This window comes from Agelaius tricolor, unplaced genomic scaffold, assembly GCF_023055355.1.
Source record: "Agelaius tricolor isolate 1412-34295 unplaced genomic scaffold, bAgeTri1.0.p SCAF_66, whole genome shotgun sequence".
NCBI lineage: Eukaryota > Metazoa > Chordata > Aves > Passeriformes > Icteridae > Agelaius > Agelaius tricolor.
Genome location: NW_027269326.1, coordinates 911,586 through 932,826, shown reverse-complemented (window position 1 = coordinate 932,826; position 21,241 = coordinate 911,586). Strand labels below are relative to the sequence as shown.

Here is a 21,241-nt window from a genome sequence, read left to right as displayed (position 1 = left end):
CCCCATAACCTGCCCCACAGCCTGCCCCACGCTCAACCCCACAGCCTGCCCCACACCCTGCCCCATACACAGTCCCATGTTCAACCCCACACCCTGCCCCACAGCCTGCCCCACAAACTGTCCCATGCTCAACCCCATAACCTCCCCCATGCTCAATCCGCACCCTGCCCCACATCCTGCCCCACACTCAACCCACACCCTGCCCCATACACAGTCCCATGTTCAACCCCACACCCTGCCCCACAGCCTGTCCCAGGCTCAACCCCACACCCTGCCCCATACACTATTCCCTGCTCAACCCCACACCCTGCCCCATGTTCAACCCCACACCTTGCCCCACACTCTGCCCCATGCTCAACCCACACCCTGCCCCATGCTCAACCCCACATCCTGCCCCATACACAGTCCCATGTTCAACCCCACACCCTGCCCCACAAATTGTCCCATGCTCAACCCCATAACCTGCCCCACACTCTGTTCCCTGCTCAACCCCACATCCTGCCCCACATTCAACCCCACACCCTGCCCCACACACTGTCCCATGCTCAACCCCACACCCTGCCCCATGCTCAACCCCACACCCTGCCCCACACACTGTCCCATGCTCAACCCCACACTCTGCCCCACACTCAACCCCACACCCTGCCCCATGTTCAACCCCAAACTCTGCCCCACACACTGTCCCATGTTCAACCCCACACCCTGCCCCACACTCTGTCCCAGGCTCGACCCCAATTTCAACCCCACACTCTGTCCCATGTTCAACCCCACACACCGAGTTGGGATTTGCGTTTAATGCCAAGTACAAAGTCACCACCCCCCCATCTCAGCTCCCAAAAAAAAAAACAAAACCCCAAAAAAAGAAAAACTTCTAAAATTCTTCCAAAAATAAATTAAAGGGAAGGGACGGGTCCCCCCCAACCCCTCCTGTCCTGTGCAAAGAGAAAAGAGCCACCCACTCTGCATCCCAGGCCTGAGCCAGGCTCCAGTAAGGAAAGAAACGGGCAAAGCAAGGAGCTGGGGGCCTGGGCAGCAGGTCCCCAGGGTGGGGCTGGGGCACCCCCGAAGGGGGCTGAGCACTTCCCCTGCTCCCCACACTGCCTCCAGCACAGCAGATGGGGAAACTGAGGCAGGGGCAGCGGGTACCCCCTGCTCCTCTGCAGCAGCGGCAGCTGGAGCCCAGCCCTGTCCCCCAGGGCAGCCCCAGGGCAGGGCAGGGGGGGCTCTGCCGGCTCCGGGGGGGCTGGGAAGGCGAAGGAAAGGCGCCCTATGTACATCCCTGAAGGTGGCAGCCCCTCCCCTGGCCCGCCCGTGCCCCGCCTGCTCCCGGGCCCCACCGCGCTATGAGGTCTGGCACTGCACGTGCTGCCGCATGCCCTCCTCGAAATCATCCTCGTGATAGGCTTCCCCCGTGTAGGGCCGCCGGCCCGGCCCGCCCTGCGCCGTGTAATCGCTGAGCTCCACCTCCTCCGTGTCCTCCGTGGCCATCACCTCCTCCTGCGGCGGGAAGAAGCCCTGCAGCTGCCGCAGGCGATCCGTGGGGAGCCAGCCCGGCTCGGGGAACTTCACCTGAGGGTAGAGGGGCAAACGTGAGTGAGGCAGCTCGGGGAGGCCACGGGTGGGAGATGTGGAGTCTCAGCAGCCTGGCCCAGCTCACCTCGAACTGCAGGATGAGCTTGCCTTTCTGAAAGGGGCTCCTGTAGACGGGCATCCCCTCGTTGGGGATGCACTTCAGGTCCCCAGGTCGGATCACGTCACCTGAGAGATAGAGGTGAGGGTGAGCCCGCTGTGCTGGCAGCTCCTGGTGTGATATAATGGTCTCTTTGAGCCAGGTCTTGTAAGAGATTTATATCACACTTTTGGAGATTTATATCACACTCAGGATAACTCAGCTACTTTAGAAGGCATAAAATCAGCAGGATGGCTTCTGTGGTGGTGTTGGAAAGGCAAAATAACAAAACTCTTTACAGAGAAAAACCGAGCCAGGTGCAAGAGACTCTTGCTCCTGGTAAAACACAAAAACTCCTCACAAAAGCCATTAGTTCCCTTGTTCTCTTCTTTTTCTACTAAATTGCTTAGGTGGGATTTTTTAGCTCCTGTCCAATTGGCCATCCTTAAGTTTGAGGTAAAGTGCTCCCGGGAGATGGGGACAGCTCTTATGAGGTGTCTTTTCACCCAATTGAGGAGATAAACTGGGCTTTTTTCCTTTTTAAGGAGACAAAGGACACTTTTGTCACTCCATCAACAGGGGGCACATCCCTGTAGAGCTGTGCCACTCCCAGGTGCTGAGTGCCCCTCACCTGGCGGGGAGGACACGAGCAGGGTGCGGTTGTCCAGGGTGTGGATCACCTGCCTGCACCCACACAGGGCGTCTGCCAGGCTGATCTCCCTCCTGACAATCAGGTCGTCACCGCTGCGCCGGAAAACAGGATGTTCCTTCTGATCCAGGACAATGATGATGTCCCCGGGCTCCAGGCCGGGCACCTGGTCCCCTTCCTCGTGGAAAGTGATTTTCTGCCCGTCCTTCATGCCTGTGAGGAGGGTGGAGGAGGCTCAGAGCCCGTGTGGCGCTTTGGGGTGAGCCCCCTGCGCCATCCAGCCCCTGCTCACCTTTATCCAGGTGCACGCTGAGGATTTTCTTCTCTCGCACCACCTTGCGGCCGTTGCAGGTGAGGCAGCAGTCACGGGGCCGGATCCACTCGCCCTGGCCCTGGCACTGGGAGCACACGGTCTGGATCTGCTGGATCATGCTGGGCCCCAGCTGGTGGATGCGAACCTCCATGCCCGAGCCGTGGCACTTGGGGCACCTCCTCTGGGCGCCCTCCCGCACCCCGCAGCCTGTGCCAGGGGAGGGCAGGGGGTCAGACACGGGGCTAAGGGGGTGCTGGGGCAGCCCCTCAGGCCCTCACTCACCTCCACACTTGCGGCAGATGATGTTTTTCTGCAGGGACAGCTTCCGTGTGGAGCCGTTGTACAGATCCTCCAGCGACACCGAGAGCTGGTGCACCACTGTCTTCCCTGGGCGTGGGGAGAGCCTGGCTCAGCACCAGCCTTGTGCCACCCCCCCTGCCACGGCCACACGGGCACTGGACACTGCTCAGGCTCACCAGGTGAGCCAGCCCTGCTCCTTCCTCAAGGACAGAGGCAGGGACAGGGCAGGGATGGCTTCACTCTAAGCCTGGATGCCACCCTGGGGCAGTGCTGGGTCCCCAGCGTGGGCAGGGCACGGCTCCCACCCCAGGGCTCTCAGCCACCCCCAGCTGCTCCAGCTGGAGTGGCTGGGATGACTCCCTTGGCCTCCTAATCGCCCTGCAATTAACTCCTGCCATCTCAGCAAGAAGCTGACGGAGTCACCGTGTCCCTGTGACCCAGGCCCGAGTCACCGGGCTGGCCCCGCGTCCTGCTGCCACCCCGGGGCTGCTCCAGTGACTCAGCCCAGCCCCGGGGCCGGGGACGGCGGGGGAAAGCCGGGACAGGGACAGGGAAGGGCCCTTTGAAGAGAAGCAGGTGGAGAAAGTAATGAGGGTGGTGAGGAGCTGCAGCGGGCTGTGCCGGAGGGGCAGAGACGGCCTGGGGAGCCTGGCTGGATCCCCTGAGCCAGCTCTGTGCTGGGCACCAGCATCCTCTCAAACCAAGGTCCCAGCCTGGCTGGATCCCCTGAGCCAGCTCTGTGCTGGGCACCAGCATCCTCTCAAACCAAGGTCCCAGCCTGGCTGGATCCCCTGAGCCAGCTCTGTGCTGGGCACCAGCATCCTCTCAAACCAAGGTCCCAGCCTGGCTGGATCCCCTGAGCCAGCTCTGTGCTGGGCACCAGCACTGACACACAGGGTCCCAGCAGGGCTGCGACCCCCTGAGCCCATGTCACACTGCATTTGGGTGCCAGCCCTCTCCCACCAAAAGGTCCCATCAGGTTTGTCACCTCCTTCAAACCAGTGCTGTGCTGGGCACCAGCCCCCTCCCACCAAAAGGTCCCATCAGGTTTGTCACCTCCTCACCATGCTGGGCACCAGCCCCCTCCCACCAAAAGGTGCCAACAGCTTTGTCACCTCCTCATGGTACTGGGCACCAGCCCCCTCCCACCAAGAGGTGCCATCAGGTTTGTCACCCCCTGAGTGAGCAACACACTGGGCACCAGCCCCCTCCCACCAAAAGGTCCCAGCAAGTTTGTCACCTCCTCACTGTGCTGGGCACCAGCCCCCTCCAGCAAGAGATGCCAGCAGCTTTGTCACCTCCTCCTGTCACCTCCTGAGTGAGCAGCATGCTGGCCACCATCCCCCTCTCACCCAGCCCAGGCTCACGGCGATTCCCTCCCCTCCTCAGCCCCTCACCTCTCCTGTCTGCCCGGCCACGCATCCTCACTCCCCCTCCAAAGAAGAGGTCGAAGATGTCCATGGGGGAGCCGAAGCCGCCGCCTCCCCCGCGGCCCCCCAGGCCTCCCTCCTTCATGGCGCGCTCGCCGCCGCGGTCGTAGAGCGCCCGTTTGTGGGCGTCCGACAGCACCTCGTAGGCCTGGGAGATCTGCTTGAACTGGGGAGGGGACAGGGGGGTCAGCTGGGCACGGGGGGCTCGGGGAGGGGGTCAGGGGGGTGCACGTACCCGCTCGCCCTCGCTGGGGTTCTTGTCGGGGTGGTAGCGCAGCGCCAGGCGCCGGTAGGCGCGCTTGATCTCGTCCAGGCTGGCGCCCGGCCGCACGCCCAGCAGGTCGTAGTAACCCGTCTCCTTCACCATCTTCCCGCCTGCTGTGACCTGCTGGGACACGACAGGGCTGTGAGCCTGGCACTGCCAGCCAGCCTGAGCTCTGAGTGAGCCCCAAAGCCCCGATGAGTGAGCGCTGCTGCAGCCCTGCCTCAGTTTCCCCGCAGTGGGTCAGGGGGTGGTGACAACAACGCGACAGAGAGACACCACACGGGGCTCCTGCAAATGGACCCCAAAAGGCTCCTGCAAATGGACCCACCCCAAAAGGCTCCTGCAAATGGACCCCAAAAGGACCCCCTCCCTGCTCCTCCTCTGCACAGCCCTGCCTCAGTTTCCCCGCAGTGTGACAGTGGGTGGTGACACCAATTCGATAGACAGACACCACACGGGGCTCCTGCAAATGGACCCCAGAAGGCTCCTGCAAAAGGACCCCAAAAGGCTTTGATCCCTGCTCCTCCCCTGCACAGCCCTGCCTCAGTTTCCCCGCAGTGTGACACAAGGTGGTGACAACAACGCGACAGCCAGACCTCACATAGGGGTCTTGCATGTGTGTGGGGATGGACCCCAAATCCTGTCCCCACAAAAGGCTTTGATCCCTGTTGTCCCTCATGCACAGCCCTGCCTCAGTTTCCCCACAGTGGGACACAAGGTGGTGACAACCACCCCACACAGGGCTCCTGCAAGTGGACCCCAAGTCCCGTCCCCAAAAAAGGCTTTGATCCCTGTTCTCCCCCTGCACAGCCCTGCCTCAGTTTCCCCGCAGTGGGACAGAGAGTGGTGACAACAACGCGACAGCCAGACCCCACACGGGGCTCCTGCATGTGTAGGGGTGGACCCCAAGTCCCGTCCCCCCAAAAGGCTTTGATCCCTGTTGTCCCTCATGCACAGCCCTGCCTCAGTTTCCCCGCAGTGTGACAGGGGGCGGTGACAACCACCCCACACGGGGCTCCTCCAAGTGGACCCCAAGTCCCGTCCCCCCAAAATGCTTTGATCCCTGCTGTCCCTCATGCACAGCGGGTGACAGGGGATGTCCGAACCGGTGCCACCGGGGACAGCCAGGCACCGCACGGGGGTCCGGCAAGGAGGGGCGGGCTCGGGGGTGCCCGGTCCCCCCCGGGCCATGTGTCACAGCCGATAAGCGCCGCGTGGGGTGGGGACACGTTTATCGTGCGACACGGGGGGACGCGGGGAGCGCCCGGGTAAATAACCCCCGCTTCCCACTCCGGAGCGGCTCCCCGGGACCACAGCGGGGACTGTCCCCCGGGGCCGGTCCGTCCGGGGCAGTGCAAGGCGGGATCCCCTTGGCTGGAGCGGGGTCTGTCCCCCGAGACCCCCGGGACCGAGGCTGGGCCCGGGACCTTCGAGCGGGGTCGCCCCAGCCCAGGAACCCCGTGAGGGGCGGTTCGGCCCCGCGGGTCGCGCACCGGGGGTACCGGGAGGAGGTGACACGGTGACAGCGCGTCCACAGCCCGGGATGCCCCCACACCGCACACCGGAGCGGCGGAGCGGAGCCCAGCCCGGTGCTCCCGGAGGAGGGGTCGCCTCAGAGCCCCCCCCGAGCCCTGCAGGCCCCCAGGGCACCCCGAGGAGCCGGCTCGGGGCTGTGCGGGCCGGGCCCCCGTTGACACGGGCGGGGCGGGGGTCGCGGGGAGGTCGAGGAGAGCCCGGGGGGCTCCGGGGGTCGCGGCGGGGTCCCGGGGCCGCCCCCCCGCCACTCACCGCCGCCGCCGCCGCTCCGCCGCCGTCTCCGAACTCTCTGGAAGCCGCCGCGCTAACCCCGCCCCCGCCGCGCCGCACGCCGCGCCCATTGGTGGAAACGCCCTCCTGCGCCCGCCCATCACCCTGCGGGCCCGGCGCTGATTGGCTGTGGGGGCGGTGCTTGCCCGCTCGGAAGGCGGGGCGCCGCTTCGCGTTGCGATTGGCTGAGACAGCGGCTGGGTGTTGACTCCTTGTCTCTCATTGGCTGGGAGCGGGTAGCCAATCAGACGGGAGAGTGCTGAGTGCAGGTGCGGCGGGAGTCCGGCAGGGGGCGCGCGGGGCGCGCGGAGGGCGGGGCAGTGGGCGGGGCCATTACGGTGGGCGGGACTAAGAGGACGTGACGTCATATGGGGTCGTGGTAACGGGTGTGGCACTGGGCGTGGCGTGGGGGGGGGGACATGGGGGTGACACTGGGGGAGTTTCGGGGTGCTGGGGTGGGGACACCGGGAGTTCTGGGTGGGGTCACGGGAGAGGCTCGAGGGGCTCCTGGGGGTTTCGGGGGTCCCAGGGGCTGTTCTGGGGGTCCCGGATGGTCACAAGGGGGTGCTGAGGAGGATCCTGGGGGTCCCAGTGTGGGTAACCAGGGCAAGGAATCACAGGGGGGGTCCCAGGGGGTCCCTGGCAGCCCCAGGTTCCTTTCTGGGGGTCCTAAAAGGGTGATGGGGGGGCCTGGGGAGCTCACACTGAGGGTGGGGTGGCCCCGGGGGTCTCTGCTCTGCCCCCCCCGTGCTCTGGGGGTGCCCAGCAGAGCCTTTCTGGGTGTTCCTGGTTGTGCTCCCCCTCCCCAAATAGGGTTTGTTAGCAGGAGGGGGGGCAGGAGTGGGGAGGGGTCTGAAGGATGAGCTGGGGGCTCTGAACTGGGGAACCAGGGCCTGTCTGGGGGGGCAGAACTGGGGGGCTGGGAGGTGGCCAGGGAGCAGAACTGGGGTCTGAACCAGGGGTCACAACTGGGGGGCTGGGGTCTGGCCATGGGCCTGAATTGGGGGGCTGGGGTCTGTCCAGAGGGCAGAACTGGGGGGCTGGGGTCAGAACTGGGGGTCTGGGGTCTGGCCAGAGGGGCTGGGGTCTCTCCAGGGCTCAGAACTGGGGGGCTGGGGTCTGAACCAGGGGTCAGAACTGGGGTCTGGGGTATTTCCAGGGGTGTGAACTGGGGGTCTGGGGTCAGAACTGTGGGTCTGGGGTCAGAACTGTGGGTCTGGGGTCTGGACCAGGATCTAGGACCTGCCCATTCCCTTTGTCCCCACTCAGCTGGGGCAGTAGGGGGGTCAGGGTCTCCCCCCCAGGGCTGCTCAGGCATTTCTGGTGCCCCCCTGAGCCCCCACTGTGGCCTCAGGCCAGGCTGGGCCAGGCTCTGACCTGGGACCCCTGGGGAGGAGGAGGAGGAGGAGGAGGAGGAGGAAGGTTCCAGAGGTTCTGGTGGGCTTTGGGGGTGCTGGGACCCCCTGCCACCCCCTCCCCAAGCTCCAGCCCAGCCCTGCTGCCCCACCCAGCCAGGTTTGGCCAGGCTGGGCCTCTCTGGCTCCGGGGGGGGTTCAGGATGGGCTGGGGGGGTCCCACAGGGATCAATCCCCCCTCCCCCGGCTGAAACCCAAGCCCTGGTGGCAGCTGCTGCCCCACAGGAGCCCCGGGGCAGCTGGGCCCGGAATCCCAGAGAATTCCAGCCTGAGGAGGTGCCCTGGGGCACTGGGAGGGGGGCAGGGGCTGGCATGGGCACCCCGAACTGGGAATGGGGGCTCTGAACTGGGAACGGGGACTCTGAACTGGGAATAGGGGCTCTGAACTGGGAACGGGGACTCTGAACTGGGAAGGGGGGCTCTGAACTGGGAATAGGGGCTCTGAACTGGGAATAGGGGCTCTGAACTGGGAATGGGGACTCTGAACTGGGAACGGGGGCTCTGAACTGGGAATGGGGGCTCTGAACTGGGAATGGGGGCTCTGAACTGGGAATGGGGACTCTGAACTGGGAAGGGGGGCTCTGAACTGGGAATAGGCTCCTCAAACTGGGAATAGGGGCTCTGAACTGGGAACGGGGGCTCTGAACTGGGAATGGGGGCTCTGAACTGGGAACAGGGGCTCTGAACTGGGAATGGGGACTCTGAACTGGGAATGGGGGCTCTGAACTGGGAATAGGGGCTCTGAACTGGGAATGGGGACTCTGAACTGGGAATAGGGGCTCTGAACTGGGAATAGGGGCTCTGAACTGGGAATGGGGACTCTGAACTGGGAATGGGGGCTCTGAACTGGGAATAGGGGCTCTGAACTGGGAATGGGGGCTCTGAACTGGGAACGGGGACTCTGAACTGGGAAGGGGGGCTCTGAACTGGGAATGGGGGCTCTGAACTGGGAATAGGGGCTCTGAACCGGGAACGGGGGCTCTGAACTGGGAATAGGCTCCTCAAACTGGGAATAGGGGCTCTGAACTGGGAACGGGGGCTCTGAACTGGGAACAGGGGCTCTGAACTGGGAATGGGGGCTCTGAACTGGGAATGGGGGCTCTGAACTGGGAACGGGGGCTCTGAACTGGGAATGGGCTCCTCAAACTGGGAACGGGGGCTCTGAACTGGGAACGGGGGCTCTGAACTGGAAATGGGCTCCTCAAACTGGGAACGGGGGCTCTGAACTGGAAATGGGGTCTTAAAACTGGGAATGGAGTTTCTAAACTGGGAATGAGGATTCTAAACTGGCAGCAGGGTCTCTAAACTGGGATTGGGGATTCTAAACTGGGAGTGGGGTCTCTAAATTAGGAATGGGGTCTCTCAAGTGGAAATGGAGTTTCTAAACTGGGAATGGAGTTTCTAAACTGGGAATGCAGATTCTAAACTGGGAGTGGGGTCTCTAAATTGGGAATGGGGTCTCTCAAGTGGAAATGGGGATTCTAAACTGGGAATGGGGATTCTAAACTGGGCACAGGGTCCCCAAACTGAGAGTAGGCTCCCTGAACTGGGAATAAAGTTTCTAAACTGGGAATGGGGATTCTAAACTGGGAATGGAGTTCCTAAGCTGGGCACAGGGTTCCCAAACTGGGAATGGGGTCCCCAAACTGGGAGCAGGGTCCCCAAAGAGGGAACAGGGTCTCATAGGGTTCCCAAACTGGGAATGGGGTCCCAAACTGGACACACAGTCCCCAAACTGGAACTGGGAAAAGGGTACCCAAAAGTGAAAATGGGAATTCCAAACCGGGGAAGAGGTGCCCAAACTGGGGAAATGATATTGAAACTGGGAATGGAATCCCCAAACTGGCCACATGGTTCCCAAACTGGGAATGGGGCCCTTAGACTGGGAATGGAGCCCCCAAACTGGGAATGGGGGCTCTGAACTGGGAATGGGGTCCTTAAACTGGGAATGGAGCCCCCAAACTGGGAATGGGGGCTCTGAACTGGGAATGGGGGCTCTGAACACGGAATGGGGTCCTTAGATTGGGAATGGAGCCCCCAAACTGGGAATGGGGTCCTTAGACTGGGAATGGAGCCCCCAAACTGGGAATGGGGGCTCTGAACTGGGAATGGGGTCCTTAAACTGGGAATGGGGTCCTTAGACTGGGAATGGAGCCCCAAACTGGGAATGGAGCCCCCAAACTGGGAATGGAGTCCCCAATACTGGGAGTGGGGCCCTTAAACTGGGAAGGGGGTCCCCAAACTGGGAATGGAGCCCCCAAACTGGGAATGGGGTCCTTAGACTGGGAAGGGGGTCCCCAAATTGGGAAGGGGGTCCCCAAACTGGGAATGAGCCCCAAACTGGGATTGAGCCCCCAGCCCCACTGTGGGAGCTGTTGGGGACCAGGGGCTGGAGCCAAGGGCCCTTCCTGTCCCCTCCTGTCCCTTCCTGTCCCTTCCTGTCCCCTCCTGTCCCTCCCCAGCTGGATCCGGTGGCCAGCGGTGACTCAGGGCTGGCTGCAGTCACATCCTGTCCCCAGCACGTGCCCCTGGCCTGGCACCGTGCCCCCCAAACCTCCCCTGGGCACTGGGACCGGGCTTGGCACAGGGCTCAGGGCCAGCCCTGGGGTGGGGGGACACGGCCCCACTGTGTCACCGTGTCACCTGTGCTTGTCCAGCTGTCACCTCCGTGCTCGCTGTGCCCACCCCTGATGTCCCCAGGGGGGGTACAGAAATCAGGGGGGCTCTGGGGGGGCTCCTCCTCTCCCCACTCTGGGCTCATCCCCATCCTGCCTGTGGCTGGGTGAGAAGGGAAACTGAGGCACGGTGCTGCTGTGTGGGAGCTGGGGCTGGGGTTTTTCCCTACCCCGTGTGCCCATGTGCCACCTGCCCCGTGTCCCTGTGCCACACCCATGTGCCACACCCTATGTCCCTGTGCCACACCCATGTGCCACACCCACGTGCCACACCCATGTGCCACACCCCATGTCCCTGTGGCACATCCTGTGCCCATGTCCCACATTCTGTGTCCCTGTGCCACCCCCTCGTGTCCCTGTGCCACACCCCGTGCCCATGGGCCACACCCCATGTGCTCCTGTGCCACCCCTACCGTGTCCCTGTGCCACATCCATGTGCCACACCCCGTGCCCGTGTCCCACATTCTGTGTCCCTGTGCCACCCCCACCATGTCCCTGTGCCAACCCCGAGTCCCTGTGCCACACCCTGTGTCCCTGTGCCACACCCAGGTACCACCCCCTGTCCCTGTGCCACACCCTGTGTCCCTGTGCCAATCCTGTGTCCCTGTGCCAATCCCGTGTCCCTGTGCCACACCCCTGTGCCACACCCATGTCCCTGTGCCAATCCCGTGTCCCTGTGCCACACACACGTGCCATACCCCATGTTCCTGTGCCACACCCATGTGCCACACCCGTGTCCCTGTGCCACACCCCTGTGCCACGCCCCGTGTCATTGTGCCACACCCCGTGTCCCTGTGACAATCCTGTGTCCCTGTGCCACGCCCCATGTCCCCGTGCCACACCCGTGTCCCTGTGCCACACCCCTGTGCCACGCCCCATGTCATTGTGCCACCCCCCATGTCCCCGTGCCCCACCAGGGGCAATCACCACTCCAGCAATGGGGTAACGTTGCCCCAGGGGGAATTTGTGCCCCCAGGAATGGTAAACACCAACCCGGGGGGGGTGAATCAACCTGGGAACGGGAAGGCAGCCCCGGGGATTGGGGGGCATCACCCCGGGGGTACCTCACTCTGGGGCTGCATCACCCAGGAATCGGGGTGCACTGTCCCAGGAATCGGGGTGCATTGTCCCAGGAATCGGGGTGCATCACCCAGGAACCGGGGTGCATCACCCAGAAATTGGGGTGCATTGTCCCAGGAATTGGGGTGCATCCCCCAGCAATCAGGGTGCCTTGTCCTGGGGATCGGGGTGCACTGTCCCATTAATCGGGGTGCTTTGACCCCGCAATCGGGGTGCATTGTCCCGGGGTCCAGCAGCACAGAAATCGGGGTGCATCACCCAGAAATCAGGGTGCATTGTCCCAGAAATCCGGGTGCATCACTCCAGGGGGTGCATCCCCCATTAATCGGGGTGTCCTGTCCCGGGGATTGGGGTGCATTGTCCCATCAATCGGGGTGCATCACCCCGGGGGTACATCCCCCATCAATCGGGGTGCCCTGTCCCATCAATCGGGGTGCATCCCCCATCAATGGGGTGCCCTGTCCCGAGGGGTGCATCCCCTATCAATCGGGGTGCCCTGTCCCATCAATGGGGTGCCCTGTCCCATCAATCGGGGTGCACTGTCCCGAGGATTGGGGTGCACTGTCCCATCAATGGGGTGTATCCCCCATCAATAGGGGTACATCCCCCATCAATGGGGTGCCCTGTCCCGGGGGGTTCATCCCCCATCAATGGGGTGCCCTGTCCCATCCATGGGGCACATCCCCCATCAATCGGGGTGCCCTGTCCCATCAATCGGGGTTCATCCCCCATCAATCGGGGTACATCCCCCATCAATCAGGGTGTACTGTCCCATCAATGGGGTGCACCCCCCATCAATGGGGTGCATCCTCCATCAATGGGATGCCCTGTCCCATCAATCGGGGTACATCCCCCATCAATGGGGTGCCCTGTCCCATCAATGGGGTGCATCCTCCATCAATGGGGTGCCCTGTCCCGGGGGCTACATCCCCCATCAATCAAGGTGCCCTGTCCCATCAATGGGGTTCATCCCCCATCAATGGGGTGCACCCCCCATGCATGGGGTGCTCTGTCCCATCAATCGGGGTGCATCCCCCATCAATCGGGGTACATCCCCCATCGATGGGGTACATCCGCCATCAATGGGGTGCATCCCCCATCAATCGGGGTGCACTGTCCCAGGGATCGGGGTTCATCCCCCATCAATGGGGTGCATCCCCCATCAATGGGGTGCCCTGTCCCATCAATGGGGTTCATCCCCCATCAATGGGGTGCACCCCCCATGCATGGGGTGCTCTGTCCCATCAATCGGGGTGCATCCCCCATCAATCGGGGTACATCCCCCATCAATGGGTGCATCCCCCATCAATCGGGGTGCATGCCCGATCAATCGGGGTACCCTGTCCCGTCAATCGGGGTGCATCCCCCATCAATCAGGGTGCCCTGTCCCATCAATGGGGTGCACCCCCCATCAATCGGGGTGCATCCCCCATCAATCGGGGTGCCCTGTCCCATCAATGGGGTGCATCCTCCATCAATGGGGTGCCCTGTCCCATCAATCGGGGTCCATCCCCCATCAATCAAGGTGCACTGTCCCATCAATGGGGTGCACCCCCCGTCAATGGGGTGCCTGTCCCGGGGCTCCATCCCCCTCCCGCCGCTGACGGACGGCTCCAGGCGCGCATTCCCGGCGCGGTTGCCCCGGGGCAGCACCGGCCCCGCCCGGGGCTGGCAGCAGCTGCCGCCGAGCGGGGGCACGGCCGGGGCTGCGGGGTCACGGCCCGGCAGCTGGGCCGCCCCCCGAGCCCCCCGAGCCCCCCGGAGCCGCCGGGAGCTATTCCCGGCTCTGACCCGGTGAAGGGCGGCCCCGAGGGGACCGAGCCGCCTCTCGCTGTGTCCCGGAGGTGCCACGGGACGGGACAGCGCTGTGGGGATGGGGGCGTCACCCTGGGGTCACCCACAGCCCTGCTCCGCTCTGCAATCGGGATTTTGGGGTGCTGTCGGTGTCGGACATGAAACAACGCGAGCGCACACATTGCTGCTTTCAAGGCAAAAAAGAGAGGAGTTTAATTCTGACTCCAGCATACTAAAAGTGACAGTGGGTTGGAGGGTGACAGTGCCACCTCTCCAATGACACCAGACAGTCCAACAGTTCACTAAATTTCTCTTCTTCTGTAAAAGAATGCAAAACAATAAAATTATTTACAGAAAGCGTGTGACAAAGTTCCTTACAAGAATGTATTGTAAATTTAACGTACATTGATGAATGTAAACGTCAAAAAGCTTAGAAAAATCTTAAAAAATCAGAGCAACAGAGTCCCTGTTATAAGGATTGTGGTTATTAACAGGGTTCCTATTAACAGGATTGTCCCTGTTGTAGGAGCTTCTTCAAGCCAGCTCTAATGAGCCCTTGGAGGTCTAAAACACACCCAAGATAGCTCAGATACCCTTGGAGGCATAAAAATTGTTGTTTTCAAGGCAAAAAAAGAGACAACTTTAATTCTGACTCCAGCATTTATGGATTTCTAAAGGTGACAGTGGATTGGAGGGTGACAGTGCCACACAATCCAACAGTCCATCAGATTTCTCTTCTTCTATAAAAGAATGCCAAACAATGAGTTATTTACAGAAAGTGTGTGAGAAAGTTCGTTACAAGAATGTAAACATCAAAAAGCTTAGAAAAATCCTAAAAAATCAGAGCAACAGGGTCCCTGTTATAAGGATTGTGGTTATTAACAGTGTTCCTATTAACAGGATTGTCCCTGTTACAGCAGCTTCTTCAAGCCAGCTCTAATGAGCTCTTGGAGGTCTAAAACACACCCAAGATAGCTCAGATACCCTTGGAGGCACAAAAATTGTTGTTTTCAAGGCCAAAAAGAGAGGAGTTTAATTCTGACTCCAGCATTTATGGATTTCTAAAAGTTGACAGTGGATTGGAGGGTGACAGTGCCACACAATCCAACAGTTCATTAAATTTTTCTTCTTCTATAAAAGAATGCCAAACAATAATTTATTTACATAAAGTGTGTGAGAAAGTTCGTTACAAGAATGTAAACGTCAAAAAGCTTAGAAAAATCTTAAAAAATCAGAGCAACAACAGGGTCCCTATTAAAAGGATGGTGTTTATTAACAGGGTTCCTATTAACAGGATTGTCCTTATTACAGCAGCTTCTTCAAGCCAGGTCTAATGAGCTCTTGGAGGTCCAAAACACACCCAAGATAGCTCAGATACCCTTGGAGGCATAAAAATTGTTGTTTTCAAGGCAAAAAAGAGAGATGTTTAATTCTGACTCCAGCATTTATGGATTTCTAAAGGTGACAGTGGGTTGGAGGGCGACAGTGCCACACAATCCAACAGTTCATTAAATTTCTCTTCTTCTGTAAAAGAATGCCAAACAATGAGTTATTTACAGAAAGTGTGTGAGAAAGTTCGTTACAAGAATGTAAACGTCAAAAAGCTTAGAAAAATCTTAAAAAATCAGAGCAACAGGGTCCCTATTAAAAGGATTGTGGTTATTAACAGGGTTCCTATTAACAGCATTGTCCCTGTTGTAGGAGCTTCTTCAAGCCAGCTCTAATGAGTTCTTGGAGGTCTAAAACACACCCAAGATAGCTCAGATACCCTTGGAGGCACAAAAATCAGCAGGGTGGCTTCTGTTGCATTGCTGGAAACAAAAAGGTTTAATAAAAAGCAAAATAACAAACAGAAAAACCAAGCTAAGAGCCAGAGGTTCTTGCTCTTAGCGAAACACCTCACAAAAGTCATTAATTTCTGTGCTCATATCCTTTTCTAGTTAATTGCCCAGGCAGATTTTTCGGCTTGTTTCATCAGCTATCTTTAAATTTGAAGTCTCCTAAGTCCTGTGAGGTGTCTTTTCACTCAATGGAAGAGAGAAACTTCTGAGCCTCTTTCAAACATCCAAATCTCAGCGCTGATTGGTTTGACCACAAAAACTCACTTCCTTTTCTAAACCAGGGCGCTTTTTGAAGGAACAAAGGATAATTTTATCACTCCACCCACAAGAACCTCACTCCTACAATGTCCCCACCGCGCATCCCCCTCGGCTCTGGCGGCCCCAGCCCAAACCCCTTTTGGGGAGGGGGAGCGGGGGCTGCCCGAGCCCCTCCCGCTGTATTTTTAGTCCTTTCCTTATAAGGTTCCCACGAATTTTGGGAGCTGGGAGAGGGATGAAGTCATGGCTGAGGTCATCCCGCCTCTCCCCCCTCCCTGGCCCGGCGCGGGCTCACCCCACAGGGAGCTTTTTGTGCGGGCTCCATTGAAATCCCCTGGCCCAGGCTGGCAGGAAACAAAGCCCTGCCCTGGCTGGCGGGGGCCCAGGCTGCGGGGGGGCTCCAGGGGCTCTCAAAGCTCCAGCCCAGGCAACAATTGGAGGCTCCCCCCCCTCCCCAGGCCCCCGGGACCCCCCCTTTGCACGCTCGGTGTCCCGGGTGTGAGCGGGGTTTGAGGGCAGGGCGCTGGCACTGCTCTTTTCAGCCCCCCCCAAAATCAGCGTGGTCCCCAAAATCTGCCCGTGTGCACCCCCCCAGTGGGTGCTGCCCATGGGGCCTGAGCACCCTGCTTGGGTCTGATGGGATTTGGGGTCAGGGAGAGAGCTGCAGCCCCAGCAGGGCGGTCATGGGGTGACCCAGGCACCCGTGTCCCCCCCAGGGTCACGTTTGGTCCCCCCAGGGTCACGTTTGGTACCTCCAGGGTTGTGTTTGGTACCCCCAGGGTCACATTTGGTTCCCCCAAGGTTGTGTTTGGTACCCCCAGGGTCACATTTGTTACCCCCAGGGTTGTGTTTGATACCCCCAGGGTCACGTTTGGTACCCCCAGGGTCACATTTGGTCCCCCCAGGGTTGTGTTTGGTCCCCCCAGGGTCGCGTTTTGTCCCCCCAGGGTCGTGTTTGGTCCCCCCAGGGTCACATTTGGTCCCCCCAGGGTCACATTTGGTCCCCCCAGGGTTGTGTTTGGTCCCCCCAGGGTCACATTTGGTCCCCCCAGGGTTGTGTTTGGTCCCCCCAGGGTCACATTTGGTACCCCCAGGGTTGTGTGTGGTCCCCCCAGGGTTGTGTTTGGTACCCCCAGGGTCACATTTGGTACCCCCAGGGTCATGTTTGTTCCCCCCAGGGTCGTGTTTGGTACCCCCAGGGTTGTGTTTGTTCCCCCCAGGGTCGTGTTTGGTCCCCCCAGGTTCACATTTGGTTCCCCCAGGGTCACATTTGGTCCCCCCAGGGTCACATTTGGTACCCCCAGGGTCACATTTGGTCCCCCCAGGGTCACGTTTGGTCCCCCCAGGGTCGTGTTTGGTCCTGTTGTGGTCACACAGTGCTGAGGGACAGCCCAGGTCCCACTGGGAGCACTCCTGATCCCATGAGGGACATCCTTCATCTCACTGGGAACAGGCTGGGTCACATCAGGGACACACTCAGTCCTGTTGGGGACACACTCAACCCCTTTGGGGACACTCTTGGTCCTGTTGGGGACACATTCAGTCCCACCATGACACCCTTGCTCCTGCTGGGACACACTCAATGCCTTTGGGGACACTCTTGGTCCTGCTGGGGACACTCTCGATCCTGTTGGGGACAGTCTCAATCCTGTTGGGGACACTCTCAGTCCTGTTTGGGACACTCTCAATCCCTTTGGGGACATTCTTAGTCATATTGGGGACACTCTCGCTCCCGTTGGGGACATTTTTTTGTCCTGTTGGGCACATTTTTGGTCCTGTTGGGGACATTTTCAATCCCTTTGGGGACACTCTCACTCCCGTTGGGGACATTCTCAATCCTGTTGGGGACACTCTCAATCCTTTTGGGGACACTCTCATTCCCGTTGGGGACATTCTCAATCCTGTTGGGGACATTCTCAGTCCTGTTGGGGACACTCTCAATCTCTTTGGGGACACTCTCAATCTCTTTAGGGACACTCTCAGTCCTATTGGGGACACTCTCAGTCCTGCTTGGGACACTCTCAATCCCTTTGGGGACACTCTCACTCCCGTTGGGGACATTTTTGCTCCTGTTGGGGACATTTTTGGTCCTGTTGGGGACATTTTCAATCCCTTTGGGGACACTCTCAGTCCTGTTGGGGACACTCTCAATCTCTTTGGGGACACTCTCAATCCCTTTGGGGACACTCTCAGTCCTGTTGGGGACACTCTCAATCTCTTTGGGGACACTCTCAATCCCTTTGGGGACACTCTCAGTCCTGTTGGGGACACTCTCAATCTCTTTGGGGACACTCTCAATCCCTTTGGGGACACTCTCAGTCCTGTTGGGGACACTCTCAATCCCTTTGGGGACACTCTCAATCCTGTTGGGGACACTCTCAATCTCTTTGGGGACACTCTCAATCTCTTTGGGGACACTCTCAATCCTGTTGGGGACACTCTCAATCCCTTTGGGGACACTCTCAATCCCTTTGGGGACACTCTCAATCTCTTTGGGGACACTCTCAGTCCTGTTGGGGACACTCTCAATCCCTTTGGGGACACTCTCAATCCCTTTGGGGACACTCTCAGTCCTGTTGGGGACATTTTTGGTCCTGTTGGGGACACTCTTGGTGCCGGTCCCTCGGGCACCGCCCAGACCCGGCTCTTCCCCAAAGGCCCCGGCACTGTCCCCCATCCCCCCGGCTGGCTCCGAGCTTTCACCGCTTCCTCCCCTCCTCCTCCTCCTCCTCCTCCTGCTGCTGTGGGAGGAAGGGGCTCCCCTCCCCCGCCATCTGTGCCCCCTGATCGCTGTCAGCGCCGCAGGAATGCGGATTCATTTCGCCAGGAATGTCACCCCCCGCACGGCCCGAGCCGTCTCCGTCTCCTCCTCAGCATCCTCCACCCCCTTGCCGGGACCCCCCAGCTTTGGGGACCCCTCGGGGGGCTCGGGGGGCGCTGCTGCGGGGCTGTGTGATGGAACGCAGGCTCCGCGCCTGATTAAACTCAGCACAAGGAGATTTTTTTTTAATTTTTTTTTTTTCCTTAGGGTGTTTGGATCCGTTGGAGTTTCACCTTAAAAGGAATCTGTCGCCTTCAGGAGAGGAGGGGGCCGGGGCTTTCTCGGGGCTTTCTCGGGGGTTTCTCGGGGGTTTCTCGGGGGGAGGAAGGCAGCTCGATGTCGGGTTCTTATCGCTTCTGGCTCTGAGCATCCCCGGGCGCGGGAAGCACCGAGCTAAATCGGGCACGGGGACGGGCAGGGTGATGCTGAGCACCCCCGCGGGTGCCAGCCATGCCAGGGCCGCCCGAGTCAGCGTGTGCCCCGTCCGGCTGTGACTCAGCCCTTTGCCCGGCATAAAGGAGCCCGTTCTTTTGGCCGCGCGCTGATTTATGCGCCTCTCCCCACGCCCGGCTGCACAACGGGGCGATTGAGCCCTGCACAGCCCCCCTGTACCCACCGCCCTCCGGCTCGGGGCGTCCTCACGGTGTTCCGGTGCTTCCCGGGGTGTGCGGGTTGTGCCGTGCATCGCCGTGGGCATGGGGGAACAATCCCCTGGGGCACTGCCCTGGGAATGGGGAACAATCCCCTGGGAGCATTGCTGTGGGAATGGGGGGGAACATTGCCCTGGGAATGGGGGAGAATCCTCCTGGGGGCACTGCCCTGGGAATGGGGAACATCCCCTGGGAGCTGCAGCACCCTGGGAATGGGGAACATCCACTGGGAGCATTGCCCTGGGAATGGGGAACATCCCCTGGGGGCATTGCCCTGGGAATGGGGGAGAATCCTCCTGGGGGCATTGCCCTGGGAATGGGGAACATCCCCTGGGAGCATTGCCCTGGGAATGGGGAACAATCCCATGGGAGCACTGCCCTGGGAATGGGGGAACAATCCCCTGGGAGCATTGCCGTGGGAATGGGGAACATCCCCTGGGAGCTGCAGCACCCTGGGAATGAGGAACATCCCCTGGGAGCATTGCCGTGGGAATGGGGGAGAACATTGCCCTGGGTATGGGGGAACAATCCCCTGGGAGCATTGCCCTGGGAATGGGGAACATCCACTGGGAGCTGCAGCACCCTGGGAATGGGGAACATCCACTGGGAGCATTGCCGTGGGAATGGGGAACATCCCCTGGGAGCATTGCCCGGGGAATGGGGTAGAACATTGCCCTGGGAATGGGGGAGAATCCTCCTGGGGGCATTGCCCTGGGAATGGGGAACATCCCCTGGGGGCATTGCCCTGGAAATGGAGAACAATCCCATGGGAGCACTGCCCTGGGAATGGGGGAGAACATTGCCCTGGGTATGGGGGAACAATCCCCTGGGGACATTGCCGTGGGAATGGGGAACATCCCCTGGGGCACTGCCCTGAGAATGGGGGAACATCCCCTGGGAACATTGCCTTGGGAATGGGGGAGAATCCTCCTAGGGGCATTGCCCTGGGGGCTGAATAGTCCTGAGGGCTGCAGCACCTTGGGAATGGGGCAACATCCCCCAGGAGCATTGCCCTGGGAATGGGGGAACAATCCCATGGGAGCACTGCCCTGGGAATGGGGGAACAATCCCCTGGGAGCATTGCCCTGGGAATGGGGAACATCCCCTGGGGGCATTGCCCTGGGAATGGGGGGGAACATTGCCCTGGGAATGGGGGAGAATCCTCCTGGGGGCATTGCCCTGGGGGCTGAATAGTCCTGAGGGCTGCATCACCCTGGGCATGGGGGAACACCTTCCTGGGGGCATTGGCCTTGGAATGGGGGAGAATCCTCCTGGGAGCATCGCCCTGATGGGCTGCAGCACCCTGGGAAAGGGGGAACACCCCCCTGGGGGCTGTATCAGCCTGGGGATGGAGGAACATCTGGGAGCATTGCCATGGGGGCTGCAGCACCCTGGGAATAGGGGAAAACCCTCCTGCGGCATTGCCCTGGGGGCTGAATCATCCTGGGGGCTGCAGCACGCTGGGAATGGGGCAACATCCCCCTGGGGGCTCCATGACCCTGGGAATGGGGGAGAATCCTCCTGGGGCCATGGCCCTGGGGGCAGCATTGCCCTGGGAATGGGGGAACACCTTCCTGGGGATATTGCCCTGGGAATGGGGGAACCTCCTCCTGGGGGCACTGCCCTGGGAGGCTGCATCACCCTGGGGTCTGCATTGCCCTGGGAATGGAGGAACATCTCCTGGGAATGAAGGAGCACCCCCCTGGGGACTGCACCAGCCTGGGAATGGGGGAGAATCCTCCTGGGGCTGTTGCCCTGGGAGGCTGCATCACCCTGGGGTCTGCACTGCCCTGGGAATGGAGGAAAACCCTCCTGGGGGCACTGCCCTGGGGGCTGAATCGTCCTGAGGGCTGCATCACCCTGGGCATGGGGGAACATCTCCTCTGGGTGTTGTTCTGGGATCTGCATCACCCTGGGCATGGGGGAACCTCCTCCTGGGGGCACTGCCCTGCTGGGCTGCACCACCCTGGCACTGGAGCAGCGTCCTGGGGTTGCAGACCCTGCCCACCCTCTTCCATCCTGCCCCCATCAGCTCCTGGTTGAACTCCAGCGCCTGCTCAACCATTTCCACGGCTCTGGGGGCTGCACCACCCCAGGGATTGTGGCCATGAAACTCCGGGGCTGTGCATTGTGCCAGAGATGGGGCAGCACCATCCCACCCATCCTGCCCCCAGATCCTGCCCCCAGGATCCCCACCAGGGCACCATCCCAGCCCCCCCTGTCAGTGCCATCCCCAGCCCTGCTGCCCCTGCCCCAGAGTGAGGAGAGCCAGCCC

The 21,241-nt window shown here is 60.6% G+C and overlaps 2 protein-coding genes across 2 annotated transcripts; both read right to left on the bottom strand.

The window, feature by feature from the left end:
- Window positions 1-755: 755 nt before the first annotated feature.
- LOC139605402 (dnaJ homolog subfamily A member 1-like) lies at window positions 756-6,536 on the bottom strand. The gene is made up of 8 exons (XM_071456780.1): window positions 6,415-6,536; window positions 4,597-4,746; window positions 4,329-4,527; window positions 2,914-3,018; window positions 2,611-2,838; window positions 2,301-2,531; window positions 1,658-1,758; window positions 756-1,569 (listed from the first exon to the last, which is right to left on the bottom strand). The coding sequence occupies exons 2-8, from the start codon at window positions 4,726-4,728 to the stop codon at window positions 1,342-1,344; spliced, it is 1,224 nt and encodes a 407-aa protein (XP_071312881.1). The 5' UTR covers window positions 4,729-4,746; window positions 6,415-6,536; the 3' UTR covers window positions 756-1,341.
- Window positions 6,537-17,200: 10,664 nt separating this feature from the next.
- On the bottom strand, window positions 17,201-18,172 carry LOC139605370 (zonadhesin-like). The gene has a single exon (XM_071456705.1). The coding sequence runs from the start codon at window positions 18,170-18,172 to the stop codon at window positions 17,201-17,203; it is 972 nt and encodes a 323-aa protein (XP_071312806.1).
- Between the last annotated feature and the right edge of the window lie 3,069 nt (window positions 18,173-21,241).